The sequence below is a fragment of the Siphateles boraxobius genome, unplaced genomic scaffold, assembly GCF_051911475.1.
Source record: "Siphateles boraxobius isolate OS27281-9 unplaced genomic scaffold, OSU_SipBor_1 12, whole genome shotgun sequence".
Taxonomy (NCBI): Eukaryota; Metazoa; Chordata; class Actinopteri; order Cypriniformes; family Leuciscidae; genus Siphateles; species Siphateles boraxobius.
The window spans coordinates 33693015-33714642 of NW_027508722.1; the positions used below are offsets into that span (position 1 = coordinate 33693015).

General features: G+C 39.4%; 1 protein-coding gene and 1 long non-coding RNA gene across 4 annotated transcripts in view; one reads left to right on the forward strand and one right to left on the reverse strand.

The window, feature by feature from the left end:
- Nucleotides 1–21628, forward strand: part of LOC143726116 (uncharacterized) — a 70001-nt gene that overhangs the window by 34926 nt on the left and 13447 nt on the right. The window contains exons 6-9 of one of the 3 annotated variants that reach the window (XR_013198385.1): nt 5614–5723; nt 12811–12951; nt 21236–21344; nt 21497–21522. This is a non-coding gene — a long non-coding RNA (uncharacterized LOC143726116). Of the gene's footprint in view, nt 1–5613; nt 5724–12810; nt 12952–13080; nt 13184–21235; nt 21523–21628 lie in introns of those variants that run through there. The other 2 variants (XR_013198384.1, XR_013198387.1) reach the window with 2 other exon arrangements.
- LOC143725906 (myosin-7-like) lies at nt 5585–21500 on the reverse strand. Its single transcript, XM_077218738.1, has 40 exons — nt 21164–21500; nt 17382–17515; nt 17258–17289; nt 16825–17037; nt 16600–16743; nt 16364–16520; nt 16254–16281; nt 16052–16160; nt 15598–15690; nt 15433–15496; nt 15245–15343; nt 15058–15161; nt 14446–14584; nt 14243–14361; nt 13935–14084; nt 13662–13832; nt 13237–13546; nt 13072–13151; nt 12788–12993; nt 12499–12622; nt 12279–12415; nt 11937–12192; nt 11604–11846; nt 11342–11518; nt 11111–11256; nt 10571–10661; nt 10034–10423; nt 9819–9945; nt 9612–9730; nt 9327–9523; nt 8987–9170; nt 8702–8867; nt 8503–8627; nt 8109–8417; nt 7811–8014; nt 7407–7703; nt 7208–7312; nt 6978–7073; nt 6748–6882; nt 5585–5690 (listed from the first exon to the last, which is right to left on the reverse strand). Exons 4-40 carry the CDS (start codon nt 17023–17025, stop codon nt 5670–5672), a joined length of 5823 nt encoding a protein of 1940 aa, XP_077074853.1. The 5' UTR covers nt 17026–17037; nt 17258–17289; nt 17382–17515; nt 21164–21500; the 3' UTR covers nt 5585–5669.

Consider the following 21628-nt stretch of genomic DNA (forward strand, 5'->3'; position numbering starts at 1 on the left):
AGACGTCACCGGCGGTGACGTCATAGACCAGGAAGCTATAAAGCACACCAGAAATCAGACCGCGACAGCTTCTGAAAAGGCCTGAAGCAAGTCGATCAGGGCATGCAGGAAGTATGGCAGGAGAACGCAGCGTCTCGTTCCCTCTCAGGGAACCAGGGTTACATACGTAACCTGAGACGTTCCCTTTCAAGGGAACTCGAGCTGCGTTGAGACGCGGTGGGAACCCCATGTCCACTACGCCATAATGAGAAATGCCCGTTCTGTGTGGAGTCCTTGCGCACACTAAGAAACAAGCAGCCTAGCCCCGGGAGTGGAGAGGTCTAGGTCGTAGAATCTGACAAATGTATGCGGTGAGGACCAGCCTGCCGCATTACAAACGTCCTGCAGGGAAACCCCTGAAATTAAAGCCTTAGAGGCAGCCATACTCCTAGTAGAATGGGCGCGGACAGCCATAGGTGAGAGCTGTCCGGCCGCTTCATAAGCAAGTGAGATAGCCTCAACTACCCACTTGCTCATTACCTGTCTAGATGCAGGGCAACCTTTCTTGGTTGAACCGAAGCAGACAAATAATTGCTCTGATCTACGCCACAGGGCAGCTCTGTGAACGTAGGCATCCAAAGCCCTAACGGGACATAACAGATTGAGACCTTCCTGATCTGGGGTAACGAAAGGTGGAGGGCAAAAAGCCTGCAGCACAATAGGGCCCGCCACATTAGTGGGGACCTTAGGAATGTAACCCGGCCTAGGGTGTAAAAATGCTTTCACCATACCAGGTGCAAATTCCAAACATGAAGGAGCCACCGACAGGGCTTGCAGATCTCCAATTCTCTTGATAGAAGAAATAGCGAGAAGAAATAGAGTTTTTAGTGTAAGGAACTTCTCTGAAATCTCTTCAATAGGCTCGAAGGGAGCCAGGGCCAGACCCTCAAGTACAATGGCCAAATCCCAAGCCGGTGCTCTAGAGTGCAATGCAGGCCTAAGCCTCAGTGTACCACGGAGAAAACGAGTAATAAGAGGATCTCTCCCAAGAGAAGATCTCCCAAGAGAAGATCAGGTCTGTTGCGCGACGCAATTCTCGAATTGCGTCAGCGCTGACTTCCTCACGTTCATCGATATCCTTCAGCAGATCAGCCTGGTATGCCTGCAGTATAGACATAGTGTGCAGACATGACGCAGCCTGACCTGCTGCCGAATAAGCTTTACCCACCAGCGAAGATGTAGATTTTAATAGCTTGGTGGGTAACGTCGGCGTTTTTAATGATGACGATGACTCGGGAGAGAGATAGCTCGCGAGCGTCTCTTCAGCCCGAGGCACCTTAACATAACCATAATCAGATGCACCCAAAACATTACTGTAACAGGAAGTTTGTGGGTTAAATACTCTGAATGACGCCGGTTTATTCCACGATCTCGAAACCTCATTGTGGAGATCGGGGAAAAACGGGAGTCCCCGACGTGGAGGCTGTGTTTTAGATGGTAAAAATCTTTCATCTAATAAACTTTTTCTAGTAACACTCAAAGAATCATCGGCTGGCCATTCAATATTTAATCTAGCTACAGCACGAGATAAAACCTCCATAAGCTCCTCATCATTATCGGAGGCATGAGCTGGCGAAAACTCAACATCCCCCATATCAACACTGATGACATCCAGATCCTCAGAACTGGATAGCCGCAACAATGGTGCCCCAACCTGGGAAGGAGAAGCCGCAGCGCGGGCTCCTTCCTGGGCAGAGGCACCGGATCCAGCAGGTAAGGGTTGAGAAAGGGCTGGGCCCGTCTCAAGCCCCGCTACTAGATCCATATGTGAACCCCAAGATGAAAGCCTTCGCTGTGCCTCGGCATCAGCGGGACCCGCACCCCGGCGAGCGCGAACCGAACCGTCCTCCTCAAAGAACGCCCGGCGAGAGCGGAGCGTCCTCACGGACAGTTTCTCGCAATGCTCACAGTCAACTCCCTCGAGAACTGACTGGGCATGCTCCACTCCCAAACAAGCAACACAAAGCTGATGTGTGTCCCCACCCGTGATGAAACGAGGGCAAGGGACAACACAACGCTTGAATTCTTGTTTCGCCATAATATATATATATATATATATAGATAATGTGCTTGTGACAGACAACAATAAATAGACAAGGACAGTATACAGAGAGCGCTTGCTGAAGGCAACAGAAGCTGTCGCGGACTGATTTCTGGTGTGCTTTATAGCTTCCTGGTCTATGACGTCACCGCCGGTGACGTCTCGTTCTTCCATTGGACTGATTATACACGTGCTTCACGACGCAATCACGCAGAGCGTTCCCACCGCGTCTCAACGCAGCTCGAGTTCCCTTGAAAGGGAACAGGTTAATGTGAATTTCTGCATATACATTTTTTCAAACTTGAATATGAGTTACTGAAAATGTGTGTATTTAAATATAGCATAAATAATTACGTAAATCGATACATTGTTGTACATGGTACAGTAGGTAGTCAACCAGAATGCCTATTACCGCCACAGTAGCTGCCGCGGCAAGGTCACCGGTGCAAAAATAAACCAGTGGCATTTCAAAGTTGTTTGTGAAATGACCGCCAGGTGGCGCAAAGGGACATTTTGCAAAACAGCAGCAATTGCCGCATTTTGAAATGTAAGTGGGGCTAATGTCAATTAACATTAAGGATGAAATACTACAACTATGGTAATTTCCAAATAATCCTACAACAAACATGAAAAATAAAAAAATAGCTATTGACATTTGCTGTACAATAATCAAACAACCTAAGATTTGGTGGAGTTGAAACTGCATGTTATAAAATAACAATTTTATTATTAAATAAAGAAAGAAAATTCGGTTAATGTTGTTTAAACAAACAATACATAAATATAGACTATTATTTGAACGAACGGTGTACTATAATATATCTATGTTTGTAGGCTATCTGTTTATTTTAAAAAAACAGCACAAGGTCTTGTAAAAAAAAAACTTTTCATTATTTCAACAAGAATGAGACTGATTACATATGGAAAAAAAACAGAATAGATCAAACTTTTAGAACATTTTTTTTTTAAATATGCCTATTAGACTACAACAGAATTGGTTAAATTTAACAAAAGCAAAAAATAAATGTAAAAGTACATTTTAAACAGAATAGAACAAACTTTTAGAACAGAAAAATGAACATGAGTTTGAAGTTTGTATTTTATTTTGCTTGGGAAAAGCTGGCCTTAACCGAAGTAGCGTTTTAATTCTTCAATTAGCTTATTAAAATAATGAAATATTTAGTTAATAAATTATTTTATGACAGAAATACATGTAGCCTAAATGATTTATTTCCTTCATTATCAACACTTTAATAATGCTAATGTCTAGAATAGCGAGTTAAGTCTGAATTGCGACTTCTCTTTGTCTCAAATGCTCCTCTCAGAGCCTGTGGGGGGTTTGAAGGGGCAGTTCAGTGGCTTTATCATGGGGGTGCAGGACAAGGTGTTAATGTCCCGTCTTTCATATGGAGAGTGTTGGATAGCCAGCCTAATGATACAGAACAGGCAAAGGCAAAATTCCTTTCAGGATAAATCTCTCGCCGGTCCAAATAGGCCCTATCTTAATTAAATTATAAATATTGTAGCTAATGTATTTAAAGGGTTTTCATTTTTCAAAAAATCAATTGAAGGGTTTAATCCAGTTTCAACTGGTTTTGTAGAGTTTTAGAATGTTTTATCAGTGTGTATTACTGTCAACAATCTAGCCTTATCTAAACATGAACTGTTTAGGAAACGCGTTCATGCCAACTAGAAATGAATGTGAGTGATCAGCAGATTCAGAGCTCTTTAATTTGCGATCAACCTTTACTTTAGCCTAAGGTGAATCCAAAAAGGCATTATTTTTCTTTGAAGCAACAAAGGCTAAATAATTTGTTACAGTTGTTTTTACTAATTGATGTGGATGACACACAGCAAAATATACAGTATTATCTATTATATTATTATTATATTATATTATAGTGTGATGTGTTTCGACCCTGAAACATTTAATTTAAATAGAGAGCCGGCGCGCTGTGAGGGAGACAAAAGAGATCCAGCGCGTCTGCGAGAGAGGCAAAGAAAAACGCCTGATCTTAATTTGTTGCTTTATGTATTTTCATTTTGTACTGTTTTAATTATACACAACAAAGCTGCAATTTCTTTGTCAATACAAATTTATCATGTTGCAAGAATAAGATTCTGTATTTCTCATTTTGTATCGCAAAGGGAAACGCTAAACTCGACTTGTTTTAAATAAATAAACTAAGACCGTTTAAAGTACCGCTAAGCTCATGTTGAAGCGTTGACCACACAGCTATTACATTTATTTCACTGTTATGTTTCAGTTCATAAATCTAGGCCTACTAACAAATTAAAATAACACTAAGTATAAGACACATAACCTTTTCATGCATTACCTTTCTAGCTCCGGGCACACAATGTTAACGTTTAGCCTACTTTTCTTAAATTTGATGTCATAATAGAAGCCTATATTTGTTTCAGTTCTAAATTTGTACTGTAATTTCAGTATTGGGATCATGAATTCGTTTAACTACAATGTTTTACTTGAATTTATATGCTGGCCAGTTCTCAACGAGCCACGTCAGATTATCCAATAGAGAGAATAAACTGACACTTTTATAAGTCTGTGATTGTAGCGCCTCTTAACGGTAAAAGGCAGCAAATACACCCCAAATTTTCACGGTTGAGTACCAACTATACATAGTGCATTAGCAAATTTTAACAAATAGAACCTTTAGAAAAGAGAACAATATTTTTCCCTAAGCAATAACATTAATAATAAATGTTAAAAAAATTTTAAGCCTTTATATCTAAATTGTGTATTCATAAATTGATGTTCAAAAATGAACTTACACTGAAAAATTAAAGGAATAAAAAGTTCTGACAACTTGCCCCATTCTGCTTTACATGGACACCTAGAAACAATGCTTTATATGATATGTAATGGTGATGCTGCTCTCAAGTGGTGGTGACTGACTATTGCAGCTCTCACATTCACAGGATTGTAGAGTTAACTTCAGGTTTAGAATTAATATATTGCCAACATAATTGATGAGAAAGAGATTTTGCTGAATGGATCTGAACTGTATACCTAAATTCTTAGTCTAACAATAGTTGCTGCTCACAACAATAATTCATATTGACTGTAATACGAATCATAATTCACATTCACCATAGAGATGTAATGGTCTATGTTAGCTATTATTATATGGTACTTACATTTTTTTCTGCATTTTACTGCTCTGCCAAAACTGAATAAATCTAATTTAATGGCTTTGATGGAGGCATTATAATATATCCATGTGTACTTAAATCATAATGCCTTCATTCTATTTTATTCCCTGAGGATGAGCTGTGTCAAAACATACAGTGTAATTGTCAGTTCCTTACAGCTTAAGCTGCATTATGTGGTTTGTATTAGTTTGGTAAAACTGGTAAACCCACTGTATCTTTGTATGGTTGACCTTACTTCAAATGACAATTTGTGAAAAAAAAGACAAATTTCTAGATGTCTAGATTGTTAAAAAAAGAAAGAAAAAAAAGACAAAAGTGGATGAGGTATTTATTTTCATGTCTGGTTTATTCTACAGAACTACAGAAGAGATTATCACAGCAATCAATGTTTAGAGAGATCCATCTAGTATTTTCACTCCTCATCAGCCCCCTTCTGTTAGGAAAAAGAAGGAAAAAAATGTTAAAGGTAAGCTGATCCAGTTCAAAATGGCTTAAATTCTCTACACCGCTAATCGATATGGATGTTTGTTTGTTTTTTCAATAGCCACACTTGATAAATTGCAAAATGCATTTCATCAAGTGTAGTTCTTGAAACTTCTTGCTATTCATATCTTTAAGTCACTAAGGGTCTGTTCACACTTGTAATTCAGTTCGCTTGGTTATTTTGGTCCGGACCATAAAAAAACCTTAAAAAAAAACATATTCAGATTGGCATTTTTAACACCAAACCTAAAGATACAGAACCTAAAGGCATTGGGATACGTGCACAACCTGATTGGTCGGCTATATGATGTATTGCCTATTTTGTGACGGACTGTAGCAAACATACAAAACAATGCTGTGTGCTGGACTATATGCTATATATATATATATATATATATATATATATATTCTCGTTGTATATGCGTAGCCTACATATGATGGTATTTTGACAAGCTGACAACTCGTGAAGAGCTTATAAATTGTGTTTCAAATGGAGTCAACACAGCGGAGGATCGGCTACACAAACGAAGATTTGCTGCTAGAAGACGCAGTTCTGATGCCTTTACCGAACTGTGATGGCAGCATCACGACTATAACGAGAAAAAACAGGTATGCATCAGCATTCTGTCCTTTTTAGGGTCTCATTTTCCTGTTGTTGGTATATTTACATGTCTTTGGTCTGTGTTGCATTCATAGTTCGTTCGAACCCTACCAGAGTTTGTTTGGAATTGAGACCATCTTTTCAGCGGTCTCAGTCCGCTTGTTTGGTGCACACCAGGGTTCGGATGGCAGCGTTCAAATTATCCAAATTAACCGCACTAACAGAGCAATCGCACCAAGGTTCGTTTTAATCTAACCAAACATGCCAAATGTGAACACAGCCTAAAAGTGCAGATATAGAGTGCAGATATAGAGAACTATCAAGTCGACTTAACTATTTATTTGTGGCTTTTCTGAGATTTTGATTTTTGTGACCAAAATCAGTTGTTTTAAGTGCCTACTCTTACTTTGGATCCAGTATCACGGCTCTTGGCTCTCAGCTTGTTGACCTGAGATTCAGCAATATCAGCTCTCTCCTCTGCCTCATCCAGCTCATGCTGTATCTTACGGAACTTGCCCAGATTGGAATTGGCTTGTTCTTCCTAAAGATTACAACACGACATAATTTGTGAAATCAAAGATAAAATTACTACAGAAGTCGTATCATATGATGGCACCAGTGGGGAAAAATACTCACCGCCTCCTCAGCAGATCTCTTGTAGGATTTGACCTTCAGCTGGAGTTTGTCCACCAGATCCTGTAGGCGAGCCAGATTCTTTCGGTCTTCCTCAGTCTATGCAAAACAAAAATGTTTTTAGTATATACAATATACATTTAAATACTGTAAGACAGAACTTTGTTTTTTCAATAAATAACATGATCAAATTGACCGAGGGGAGAATTGTTAGTAGGCAACATTTTTCCTACCTGATAGGTGAGCTCCTTGATGCGTCTCTCATATTTACGAATCCCCTTGACCGAGTCACTGACCTTTCTCTGTTCTATCTCCACCTCACTTTCCAGGTCTCTCACCTAACAGATGTGTAACAATTTTAGTATAAAAATTTAAAATCTTAAAATAAGCATTTTTACAGAAAAGACTGTATGTTTGTTTTTAAAAACTTACCCTGGCCTCCAGTTTCTGGACCTGCTTCTTGCCACCCTTCATGGCGATCTGCTCAGCCTCATCCAGACGGTGCTGCAGGTCCTTGATGGTCTGGTCCATGTTCTTCTTCATGCGCTCCAGATGAGCACTGGTGTCCTGCTCCTTCTTCAGCTCCTCTGCCATCATGGCAGCATCAGTGATGGCCTTCTTGGCTTTTTCCTCAGCATTCCTGCACTCCTGCACTGCCTCCTCAACCTCATTCTGAAGCTGAGTATTATCTCCCTCCAGCTTCTTCTTCTGATTCAGCAAGCTGGTGTTCTGAACATGAACAATATTGATATTCATGTAAGTTCTAGTTGATTTTGATACTAAGAATGGCTTTAAAGGTTTTATGGTTTTTAGGTTTTAATGCAGATGTTTCATACCTGAGAATGCAGGAGCTGAACTCTCTCACTGACATCCAGCAGTTCCTGCTCAGCCAGTTTCCTTCCTCTCTCAGTTTGTTCCACCATAGATCTCAGCTGATCCAGTTCAGCCTGCAGCAGATTGTTGCGTCTCTCCACGATGGCGAAGTTCTCTTTGAGATCATCATTACTACGGAGAGCGTCATCTAGTTGCAGTTGGGCATCCTGTAAAGTACAAGTTGTACAAATGAAAATACTGAAGAACTATGATGGATTTCACCTAAGCATCATAAAATCTTGATTTGAAGATTCGTCATACTTTAAGATGTCCATGAAGACCCTTGAGTTGCTTCTGGGCTTCTGATGCCTGTCTGTTAGCCTGGCTGAGCTGAATCTCCATCTCATTGAGGTCTCCCTCCATCTTCTTCTTCAGTCTGAGAGCTTCATTCCTGCTGCGAGTCTCTGATTCCAGTGAGCTCTGTAGGGTATCCACCATTCTCTGCAAGTTCCTCTTGGTCTGCTCCATCTCTTCATCTTTCTCTGTCAGCTTACGTTCAATATCAGCTTTGATCTGATTGAACTCCAGCTGAGCTCTAAGTATCTTGCCTTCCTCGTGTTCAAGGGAGCCCTATGATGAGTTAAACAATATCTTGATTTAAATCAAAGAGTTTTCAAATGAATAAGAATTTTGGGGAAAATGGTTGTTCTTTTACCTCAGCCTCTTCGAGTGCAGTTTGTATCTCTTGTTTCTCCTGCTCCAGTTGTTTTCGTAGTTTCTCCAGCTCATGAATACTCTTCCCACTCTCACCAAGTTGCTCAGTGAGGTCAGAAATTTCCTCTGGGCAATAGAAATAACATGTGAGCTCACAAATACAAACATTTAAAGTAATGGTATAATAAAACCACTCTTACCTTGGAGATTCTTGTTCTCCCTCTTCATGCTCTCCAGGTGGTCCAACGACTCCTCATACGAGTTTTTCAATTTAAAGAGTTCAGTGCTCAGAGATCTAGCTTCTTTCTGGGCACTTTCCAGTTCAGTTTGGGACTCCTCATATTTCTGCTTCCACTCAGCCAGGACCTGGTTATATTTAACAAGGCCAAATGGTCAATGAGAGCAGTGCAGTTTAATGGTATTTTGCTTTGTTAATTTATGGCTAATTTTTCCAGCTAATGACAAAATGTACTTTCTCTCCTTACTTTATCAAAGTTTCTTTGCTTCTTGTCCAGAGCAGCAGCAGCAGCATTGGATCTCTCCACATCCACCATGAGATCTTCAATCTCATTCTGCAGCCTGTGCTTGGTCTTCTCCAGAGAGGAGCATTTAGCATTAACAGCTTCCACAGCTTCTTCTGCATCTTGCAGACGCTGAGTCAGTTTCTTCCTGTAATAATCAAAATACAAAATATATTGAACATCTGAAGCATCATTTCATTAAACAGTATTTAAATGTATTTAAAAGGCCACAAACTATTGCAGAAAATTTTGAAAATTGTCTAATCACTAAAGACGAAACTTGTAAATATTGTTTGTTTCTTACTTTGCTTCCTCCAGCTCCTCAGTCCTCTGGATGGCATCAGTTTCATACTTGGTTCTCCACTGAGCCACTTCAGAGTTTGCCTTGGACATACCACGCTGTAGCTCAGCCTTGGCTTCTTGCTCCTCTTCATATTGCTCCCTCAGCAGATCAGCATCATGACGAGCAGACTGAACTGCATGGGCCAGGGCATTCTTAGCCTGAAGACAAACAAATATTTTGGGACAGTTTTTTATTACAATAGTGGATTTTAGCAAAAAATTAGATATAGAAGATGATTTTGAAAACCTTGATTTCTTCTTCGAGCTGTCTCTTGAGGTCTTCAATTTGCTGAGTGTAGGACTGCTTGCCTCTGGTTAACTGAGACACCAAGGAGTTTTTCTCCTCAAGCTGTCTGGCAAGTTCACCTAACATGCAATATTATAAAATATTGACTTTTTTTCCAAGCATCATTATGGTACAGTTGGTAACATAACAAATATTTTGTGTTCTTACCATTTTCAGTTTGCAGCTTGGATTTTTGCATGGTGAAATCATTGATGGTGCGCTGACCTTCCTCAGCCTTGGTTCTGTACTCACTCATCTGGTCTTCCAGAGTTCTGCACATTTTCTCCAAGTGTGTCTGTAGGATAAATTATGTCATATTTGATTGCTTTCTTTGACTGACAACACATAAGTTATATACTTTAAGCATCATTCCCCTTACTCACCTTTGCCTTTGCAAGCTGCTCCATGTTGGAGACCACATCGTCCAGTTCCAGTCTGAGTTCACTCTTCTCTTTCTCCAGCTTCTGTTTCACTCTCTGGAGATTGTCAATCTGCTCCCCCAGATCAGCCACACTGTCTGCATGTTTCTTCCTCAGTGTAGCCGCAGTGGACTCATGTTGCAGAGTGGACTCTTCAAGGTCTCTGCGCAGTTTCTGGAACTCAGCTTCACGTTTCTTGTTCATCTCAATCTGGGAAACAGTGGCTCCACCAGCCTCCTCCAACCTCTCACTGATGTCCTCAAGTTCTCTGGACAGATCAGCTCTCTGTTTCTCAACTTTAGCACGAGCAGCTCTCTCAGCCTCCAGCTCTTCCTCAAGCTCTTCAATTCTGGCCTAGTAATGTGCATACATTCAAAATTTAGGTTAACTATCCAAATGTCTATCTTATTAAGACATATATAATATTTGCATAAATTCAAAATTAAGGTTAACATTTTTAACGATCTAACTGTCTATCTTATTAAAACATATACATTTTACCTGCAACTCTTTTAGTTTTTTCTGGAGTTGGGACTCCAAAGCTTGTCCATCTTCAATCTTGCTATTGAGCTGGCTTATTTCAAAGTCTTTTCTGCCAAGTAAACAGGATGAATTATTACATACAATTTCACATTGAAAATATCTGGTAACACTTTACATTAAGGTTCCATTAGTTAATATTAGATAATGCATTAAACAACATTATCCTAACAATTAACCAAACATTTGTTACAGTGTTTATTAAACTTTGTTGACATGAATTGATAAAAAGAAAACTTCATTGTTAGCTTGTGTCAGCTAACATTGACGCTTAATAATGAGTTAGTGAATGTTTAAATGTACATGAACTAAGATTAATAAATGCTTAGAAGTATTTTTCATTATTAGTTCATGTTAAATATAGTTAACTAAAGTAAACTGGAACCTTATTGTATAGTGTTACTATACAATATGTATACAAATACTATACTATACTATACTATAATATACAAATATCTTTTAATATTAAAAATGGATTCTATATTTTATAAAATATATTACTTCTTTAGCCGCTCCTCCGTCTGCTGCTTATCATTTTCCAAATCCATCACATTCTCTTGAGTTAACTTCAAGTCACCCTCAAGCTTTCTTTTAGCTCTCTCAAGATCCATGCGAATTTTCTTTTCTTGTTCCAATGAACCTTCAAGCTAAATTTAATCCAAAAAAGAATTACGCAATTACTTTATAAAGCTTTGCATTTTAAATTATAGTGTTGTGTTTTCTGACTCTTACATCATCCACTTGTTGCTCCAGCTTGGCTTTGGCTTTGGTGAGTGTGTTGACTTTGTCTTCCTCACTCTGGAGGTCATCCAGCGTTTGCTGATGGGCCTCCTGAAGAGCTTTCTTCTCCTTGGTCAGCTTAGCGATGATCTCATCCAAAGCTGCCATCTCTTCTATCATGTTTTTAACCTGTAGAAATGTGTCATTGTATCAAGGGTCTTTTAAGTCACCATTCTAGCATCAATAACAGGTTCAGTGTTCATCAAAAACTGACCTTGTTCTCAGTGGCATGTTTCTCTTTCTCTACTTTGGCCAGAGTGAGCTCAAGATCATCAATGTCCTTCTTGAGTTCAGAGCATTCATCCTCCAGCTTTCGTTTCTTTGCAGTCAGCTCAGCATTCATTTCCTCTTCATCCTCCAGTCTCTCAATCATTTCTTTGACTTTGGCCTCAAGCTGGATCTTGCTCTTGATCAGACCCTCACATCTCTCTTCAGCATCTGCAAGATTATCTTGCTCCTATCAACGTAAAAAAAAAAAAATAATTGAAAACTTGTTTTGTTTTCTGACTTGTGAAAAGTGCAGAGTTGTAGTCCCATGTAAACTTACAGTCTGTGCTAAAAGCTGCAGGTCGTTCTTCTCTTGGAGAAGAGAAACCATCTTTTCCTCAAGCTCCTTTCTGCGGGCTTCAGATTTGGCATAAGCCTCCTTCAACTTGGTGAATTCCTCCTTCATGTTGGCCATTTCTTTCTCAGTCTCTGCACTTTTCAGCAGCGGCTTGATCTTGAAGTAAAGCTTCATCCAGGGCCAATTCTTGACACCCATGAAAGCACGTATGTTCCACTGTATCACCAACAAAGAATCTCTGTAGATATTTAAAAAGAATATTCAGTCTTGCATTATAAATGTAACTTGTAGAATATGTTAAACATCAAAGAGCTAAAATCTAACCTTCTTTCCACAATTTTCTGGAACTCAACTCTTGATAGAAAACCACGAGACATGGACTGAATTCCAGTTATAATAAGTGCAAGACGGTCATCTCGCATTTCTTCAAGAGCACCCAGAAGACCAGCCTTAAAAAACACCTGAATAGTAAAGAATTTTGGGTCAAAAAAGATGACAGTGTAAAAGTGGCTTTGGAAAAAGTTAAATGTTAATATAAAAATACCTTTGTATGTCCTAACTTGTATTGGTTTTGATCGATGTCCAGAGAGCCCAGAAGTTTTTCTGCACCCTTCTTGTTATCAATGAACTGCCCCTCAGGGATAGCAGCAGGATTTAGGATGCGATATCTACCCAAAAACACACACATTAACCATTATTTCTATATTTATTTAATTTTATTTCTAGCAAATGCTTACATTTCCAAACAGGAATGGAAGAATTAAGAACTGAAATTTGGAGTCAGACATTAAATAATTTTGTAAGACATGAAAGCCATTTGGTTTCATACTAACCGTTGTTTGAAATCTCCATACAGGATCCTGTTGGGGAATCCCTTTCTGCAGATCCTGATGCCCTCCAGCACACCGTTACAGCGCAGCTGGTGCATGACCAGAGGATTCTCCATCGCCCCAGGAGTCTTAGTCTCATTGGGGATGATGCAGCGCACAAAGTGTGGGTGAGTTGACCTTAAGTTGGTCATCAGCTTGTTCAAGTTCTCCTGTTGGTAGACCATAGAGGATTTAGATTAATATGCAATAAAACCAGTGAGATAAAGTATTATTTTAATATTTCATACCCTATGAAGGGCTGACACCGTCTGGAAGGAAGAACCCTTCTTTTTGCTACCTTTGGCAGCTTTTCCTCCAGAATCTGTAGCTGTGAAATAAATTATTTTTGTTATTATTAAACTGTAAAAGTAGTGCTTATTGTATTTTCATGTCACATGTCAGTGTGTACTGACCTGAGTCATCAGTAGCGTAATTAGCAAACAGAATGGACAACAGCTTAAGAGTTGACTTCTGGAAATACCCTACAACCGTCTCATTGAGAGGGTCTTTGTTCTTCACCAGCCAGTTTGAAATGTTGTAGTCCACAGTGCCAGCGTAGTGAACGAGGGCAAAATGGGCCTCTGGTTTTCCCTTGACAATCCTAGGCTTCTGGAAGTTTGGATTTTTCCCCAAATGGTTGTCATAAAGCTTAGCTTTAAATGTTGCATCACTGGCTTTGGGGAACATGCACTCCTCTTCAAGGATGGACATGATACCCATGGGCTACAATGAATTGTAGATTTTGGCAGTCAATATATCATTTTGCCACAAGAGTTAAGACTGAAAAATATGATTTTTTTCCCCTCACAGTATAATCATGAACATAGTATTCACCCACCTTCTCAATAAGCTCAATACAAGCCTGCAAGTCCATGCCAAAGTCAATAAACACCCACTCAATGCCCTCCTTCTTGTATTCCTCTTGCTCCAGCACAAACATGTGGTGGTTGAAGAATTGCTGCAACTTCTCATTAGTGAAGTTGATGCACAGCTGCTCAAAGGTGTTGGACTGCAGGTGGAATATATTGTATAATCACAATGGTCAAACAGGTCACACTTCTTGTTGAATTTGTGCTATAAATAAAAAAAAATTCAGTTGATTTCAGCTCACATCAAAGATCTCAAATCCAGCAATGTCCAGCACACCAATGAAGTACTGGCGAGGCTGCTTGGTGGCCAGGGATTGGTTGATTCTCACAACCATCCAGAGGAACATCTTCTCGTACACTGACTTTGCCAGAGCACCAATAGAGTAGTACACCTAATAAAGAAAAGATTGAATTTTACAGAATTTGACACATTGCAAACTAGAGAGCAATTTTTCAGAGACATGAAATATTTTGTTTGTATGTCTTTGAAAGTGAACTTATGATGCTAAAAATTCTAAATGTCCATTAGATTATTATTTTCATTCATTACCTGCTGGACATTCTGTCCCTTGGTGACCCACTCATTTCCTACTTTGACTCTTGGGTGGAGCAAACCCTTGATTAAGTCAGCTGAATTTAGGCCCATCAGATATGAGATTTTGTCAGCATCTACATGTTAAAAAAAATACAGAGCGATAACTATACAACACGTTTCCAAGTTCTACTGATTCCAATTTTCCGAGATATACTGACCCTCAGTCCCATCAGCCTCGGCCTGTTCCTCTCTTTGCTTTAGTTTGAACTTCATGTTGCCAAAGTGCATGACGGAACCAGTCAGCTTGTAGATGCTGTTCTTCTCCTCATGGGTGAAGCCCAACACATCGAACGCTTCCTACAGCAAATGTACAGAGCATGTAAAATGTCATGGCAAATGTTTCATATTCTACTTTTTGGCAAGTACATAAGAAGCCTTTCTTTTTAAAGAATAGACTAGCCAAGAGAATCAATTATCTTTCTAGTCGTTCTATACCTGTATGACTTAATTTGCTTCTGTTGAACACAAAAGTAGAGCATGTTCATGATCTTTTCCTCACACAAATCAGATGGCTTCCGAAAAACATAAAAGTGGATCTTTTATGGTCCTTTTTAATACTTATTGACAGCCCCTGATCAATATGTGCTTTTATTGTATGGAAATCAGCCAAGACATTATAAATTTATGTTCTACACCAAAAATGCAGTCATACAGGTTGTCAAATGTGCTAATGGTAACTAAATTGCAAATGCTGGGTGGACTATTTCTTATAATATTTTATAATGTGGTGTCTTGTATTGTGAACTGCCTATGTTTTAACAAACACCCACATCAGTGGCCATCAGCTCGTCACCGTCATTAATAGAAGCCACTTGTGTTTCTCCTTGGGAGATAAAGGCGTAGTCATAGGGGTTGTTGGTGATGAGCAGCATCTCTAAGGAGAAATGGGAACATAGTTCAGAAAATACTCTTCTAATTAGAGACGGCAATGTTAATAGATATGATGGGTAATTTTACCCAGCAGTTCTGGTCTTCTCTGGGACAGAATCTGATAGAAGATGTGGTAGTCTCTCTCAGCCTTGAGCTGAAAAGTGACACGAGACTTCTCCAGTAGATCTAAATTAATTGATAAATAGATGAATATCAAAACAGTTAAACATTTCATCAGTGTGTGATTTGTTGGAATGATGTTGGGCAGTACTTACAAGTCTCAATGTCAGCAGAAGCTAACTTTCCACTGTGGCCGAAATGGATACGGATAAATTTACCCTGTAAATAAAGCAATATATGATATAATACATAACATGCTCATATAACATATCATGAAAACCAATATAGAATAATATAACACCAATGTGAACCCCACTTACAAATCTGGAGGAGTTGTCATTTCTGATGGTCTTGGCATTACCGAAAGCCTCCAGAGCTGGATTACACTGGATGATTTGATCCTCCAGAGTACCCTGAGAATCATATTTTAACAATAAGTGTATAAACGGTTTGATGTACCTACTTTTCGGTTAACAGACATGCATATTTTCGGACACTTTGTAATCTTCTAATAATAATAATAATAATAATAAGCCTTCCTAGATAAGAATCTATGTCATCTATATCAAATTATATAGATTATATTATAAATGCAATGCAATATGGTACAAGTAAGGGAGCATCAAATTATGACAATTTGTGACTCCAATATTTAATAATATTTAACTCCAATTTTGAAGACATCTTTAATTTAGTAATTATTTTGTGTATGCTATGCTATATAGTTGGTATATTTATTCTTCCATAATGAGCCATTTTGGGGAAATTAAGCACCTTTTTCTCCATTGATGGATCCTTCTTCCCAGTTGTTGCTGCTGCAATGCTCGCAAAGTACTGGATTACTCTTTTAGTGTTCACAGTCTTTCCAGCACCGGATTCTCCACTTAGGATAAAAACGGTTATTAAAATATAGCATTGAAAGAAAATATTGGTGAAAGGAGGAATATTATGCTACGGCAAAATATGTATTACATACGTGATCAGGACAGACTGGTTTTCTCTGTCTGTGAGAAAATAAAACATAAGAAACTTAACATTTGAAATTTCATTCGAAAAATCCCAAAAAATAACAGGTCAGATCATCACCTGACAGCATGTACTGGTAGGCATTGTCTGAGATGGAGAAGATGTGTGGAGGAGCCTCAGTTCGTTTCTTTCCTCTATAGGCATTGACGACTTCCTGGTTGTACACTGGCAGCCACTTGTATGGGTTCACAGTGACACAGAAGAGCCCAGAGTAGGTCTGTAAGAAATTCACTGAAGGTTTAGATTTGCTCATTTAAGATAAAGAGAATGTGCGAGTGTTTTAAGACTCGACTCACGTAGATCATCCAGGCTGCGTAACGCTCTTTGAGGTTAAACAGCACAGCGGGCTCATGCAGGAAGGTGAACATCGCCATGTCCTCAATTTTATCAAACTTTGGCGGGTTCTGGGGGTGAACATCATCCTCCTTCACAGTTACTGTCTGTGGATAACACAAAAATGTTTTGACAATCACACTGTATTTCTGTCTACAATCTACAATAATGCAGAGATCAGATCTTACCTTCCCAAATTCAGTGTTAACAGTGACTTTGTCACCGTCTCTACTGGTGATGGAGGCTTTGACAAACTCAACCGCAGGGTCGGCCACAAAGCATTCTTTCTTCATGTCAAAGGGGCGAGTTTGGGCCTCCAGACGCTCCCTGTCTGACTTTCGTAAGAACGGGGCAGCTGGCCCGAACTCTGCCATCACAGCATCCCCCATCTTTCAATTAGACTGAGAAATAGATGACAAAATTCTCTGAACTTTTACAACTTGTTTACAGTTAAAAAATAATTTGTAAAAAAATATACATTAACTATAATTATTTATTAATTTAAAAATATTAAATATTTCTCATTAATTATTGCATTCAAAAAGAAAATATTCCATAAACATAAATGCATACACACACACATATGCACAATGTGTTGACCTTTATAAAAGCATGTCTTACCAGATGAAATCCAAACACAAAATGTCCAAGTCCTTTCAATAAAAAAAATAAACTTAATTAATGAGAAGTCATCTTATTCTATTGTTCAATTGTACAATTTTATCTAAAATATGTGTGCCCTTACCTTTTGATGGTACAATGATGTGAGCTTGCAATATTGTGCTGTAACGTATCTCTTTATATAGAGGCACAATGAGTGTGACGTTGACCATCTGTATTTGGTCCGGGTCACTTGTGTGTGTAGCTCTTTTTGGGTGCCTGAAAAAATATTTGTGTGAGTCATAGTAGTTTAGCATGTGGTGTGTGGCGGTAGCGCAAAAGATTAGAAAGGATCTAAGATCACAATGGTGCTATTTTTGTCCCATATTTATATCTTCTTTTTTATAGATATGAGATCTTTACTAAAGTTTTTTATACTGAAATGTACACCTTCACTTCCGTATTTTGTAGTTAGTTTCATATAGGCCAGATTCACAACATGTCTGTTTTGTATGTACGGAAAGCATCATAGAGACTCTTGTATATATAATGTATAGTTGAACATTCACACAATCCTTTATAAATAAAATTGCTTAATTGACCGTTAGATTCCAGCTTTTCTAGATATCTGTGTCATTTTCTGTCCTCAAAGAGAGACAGGCATGCACTGGGAATTCCACAGGTTTATCTTTGTGCTAAAGGTTGAAAACAAGGTATCAATGCTTCACGAACAAGACGGCTGTCACAGAAGATTAAAATTGTCAGTAGACAGCTGTAATGGTAACAATGAATATCTGCAATTGTGACCTTTTGTTCTCGCCTAATGCAGAGACAGCTGCAACTCTAGCTTGTTATTGTTTGTGTCTATGACCTTTCTTGATCTCCCAATGCTATATCCATCATCTGTGTTTTACAGGTTGTATTAAATTAATTTGCAGTCATTAAAATGAACAACAGCTTCATTCATGTTCATCCATGTTCACCCCATTCTTTCTTGAAAAAGATTTTCCAGCTTTACAAAGATTTCCAAAACAGATGCATGAATGTATTCTGTAGGATACAAAATGTAATTTGTATGTTTACAGAAGTTATTATATATATTCTGAATACATTACATCATTGTTACTTTTTCTGTGCATCAGTTAACACGAAGATGCTTATTATTCCTTCTTAACAGATAGAACATGGCGAGCAGGTCAAACTAACTGTCTTAGCCCCAGATCTGTTTCTAAACACTGTTAATGTATTGTCAGCTCTACAGCATTGATTTTTTGGGCAGCGGTGTGAGCCATCACTCAAGACCTTTTGTGAGGTTTCTAACCTGCCATGACCTCTCGTCCCTCAGTTGTTCTGCACCCTCTCAACAAGCACCTTACTTAGTCTTAGCAATTGGGCAATCTATTCTAGTCCCCTCATCCTTTACAGAGCCTCGTTCTCAGCTGTCTTTTTACCCTTGTTTATCAAATCTCAGGAGCAAGAATGGAAGAAATGGGGGCAACCTTATGTCCAATAAAGTCTGTAATCCTTTTGTAATCCTTGAGCTTTCTTTTGTGACTGGGTGCACTAGAATGGTCTTGCATCTGTTGGGCTTAATCGGATTCAGTTGTATCACTACTTTCTACTCTTCAGACCATTTAGCTAGTTTTGCTACCAAAAATTGTATTTAAAAGCTGGAGTAGGTGTTATTCTTAGGCATTAAACAATGGCACATTGATTAAACGCAACAGTTCCATTATTGTTGTAGTTTAATTGAGATACACAGTGGGTTTAAAAACAAGCTATTATAGTTAATTATAACTAAAACCATAAAGATTTTCATTACTTGAAATGAACATTAACTGAAAAAAATGTAAACTTTATTTCAGCTAGTTGACAGCAACATGTCTCATTTTAATTTAGTTTAACTTTTACTTCATCATGTACTAAAATAAAAATGAATAATTTTTTTTATTTAAAACTTTAACTCCCACGCTTCTTGAATGTATTCGAAGTTCTTGAATTTCAAACACATGGATTCAAGGACTGGGAAGTATATGAAAACAAACATTGGTCCTTGCAAGTGCTTGATTTAAACATGAAATACATTTGACAGCAACATGTCAGCCCTGCATGATGAACCCTTGAGAAGCGTGGAGCTGTTTAACTAGCTCAGTGACAGGTAAGTGCACATTCAGTGATGCTTGTATCAGTATTGAGCCATATAAAAATTGGTTTATCAAAGTTCCAACGAATAGCACTTAGTAAACCAGTTTTTAAAAGCACAGCACAGCTTTGTTTGCAGAGGTTTATGGGGAAACCAATATATTTCTGTTGTTACATAAGCCATCTACTTTCAGAGAGTGAAATTGCATTTTCAGCGCATCTCTCATTTTTGTTCAGACTAAAGGGACCTTCACACTAAACTTTTCGTTCCATTGACTTTCATTCATACGCATGGGAATGCGTCAGACCGCAAGCTCGCCTAAAAGTTTTGCACCCCCTGGTTGCCTCACTAACACCTCTTCCAGCAGCAACCTAGTTTTTCTAGGAGGTCTCCCATCCAGGTACTAACCATGCTCAGCCGTGCTTAGCTTCAGTGGGCATCCAGTCTAGGGCTACAGGATGATATGGTTGCCCCAATCACCTCTAAGTTTAAGGAAAATGGCCAATGAAATTGGCTAGTGGAACTTGCATGCCTTGCCGCTCCCCCGTACATATGGGTATAAAAGAAGGTGGCATGCATCCTCTCATTAGGTTTGTGCTGAAGAGCCAAGACGGTGTCCTGGTCATTTAGCCGCGTAGTACAAGGTTGTGGCAGGAGAGACATAACGAGGGATACGACAGTAACCGAGACGTTCCCTTTCCGTCAGTCACGTTCAATGTTATGTCGACTGACATTAGGGGTCCCTGTGGAAAGCGCCACAACCACTGAACTGTTACGAGTGTTGGCGATGCAGATGCTGGCAAGCTGTAGCCTGCCCATGGCAACTGCCCCACTAAGTCGTAACCTACCAAGCGCCCCATGTAAGCCAAAAAGTTCTCCATGCCAGACGGGATGGAATGGTTGGGGCTTGCCATGGAAAAGATTATTAGCACTCAAAGAACTGCACGAGGGTTGTTCCGAGCCTTAGTTGATGCATTAACTGCGCACAGCTACCAACTTCGCTCTCCAGACAACCAAGGCCATGGCGCGGGCCCTCAGCTAGACAATGTCCACCTTGGTGGCCCAGTAATGGCACCTCTGGCTGAACCTTGCAGAGATGCGGGATGCCAACAAAGTCCACTTTATCGATGCCCCCATCTCACAAGGCAGCATCTTAGACGACACTTATAGGACTTTGCCCGGCAGTTCTCGGCAGTCCAAAAGATTTAAACATGAACTACATTTTGTCAGAGTAGCATGGTGCTATTACAAAAAAATTGCCTTTTTGCGCTGCCAAAGCCAGAACAAAACAGCGCTACTGATTGAGGAGGAAGCGGGAAAAACCTGGAAAAAAAGCAGCGTGAGCATATAGATCGTGATCACATGCAGTCAGCACTGCATGATGAACCCTTGAGAAGCATGGAGCTGTTTAACTAGTTCAGTGACAGGTAAGTGCACCCATTCCCCCATGGCCTCTACACTTGCTCCAACGGCCCCACGGAGGACATCACCAGTCCCACTCCCAACCCTAACACCACCACCCTGCTTCTTGGACATAATGACTGAGCCCACCTCTGACGGAGAGCCAATGCCTGCTGCGATGGAAGAGCCAATACTAGGAGCAAAGTCAACCATCACCCCCCAGAGCCTGGATCTCAAGAGATGTCTGACCAGGTGTGTGAGGGGGTCAGTGATCATTTCTGGTTAGCATCTCAAAGTGTTGGGTTAAGCGGATGTTTTTTCAAGGTTTTGAAAAAAAAATTTAAAGTGATTACTCACAGGATTTTAGTGTTTAGCATGAGTACCTCATTACGACCTTCACTCTGGATTAACAGGAGATCTGGAGAAACCTTAACATCCTGTCTCTTTTCCTTTAGCTGCCAGGTGCATCTCTTGCTATGACGAGCTGGAACATTCCTATCCACACTCTTCCCTGAGACGGAGGCGGTTAATTTTCAGCCCTTTGTTGCCTCAGCTCACCAAAAGGTCAATGACTTGACCCATTGTGCATCATGACCATTGAGCAGGCTATTATTGGAGAATGAGTGGGTCTGTTAGTTTGATTTGTCCACTAGAGGTCCCTTGATGATTTTGACTGAATTGCTTGTCATTTCTTCACTACCCCTTGTTCGAGCCAGCTGTATGATGTAGACAGAAAATACAGGTATTAATATTTTCACAATGTACCCCTATCATTGTCTATTTATCTATATCTATCTATCTGAATTTGATTGTTCTCTACAAGAATACATTATGCTTCCATTACAGAA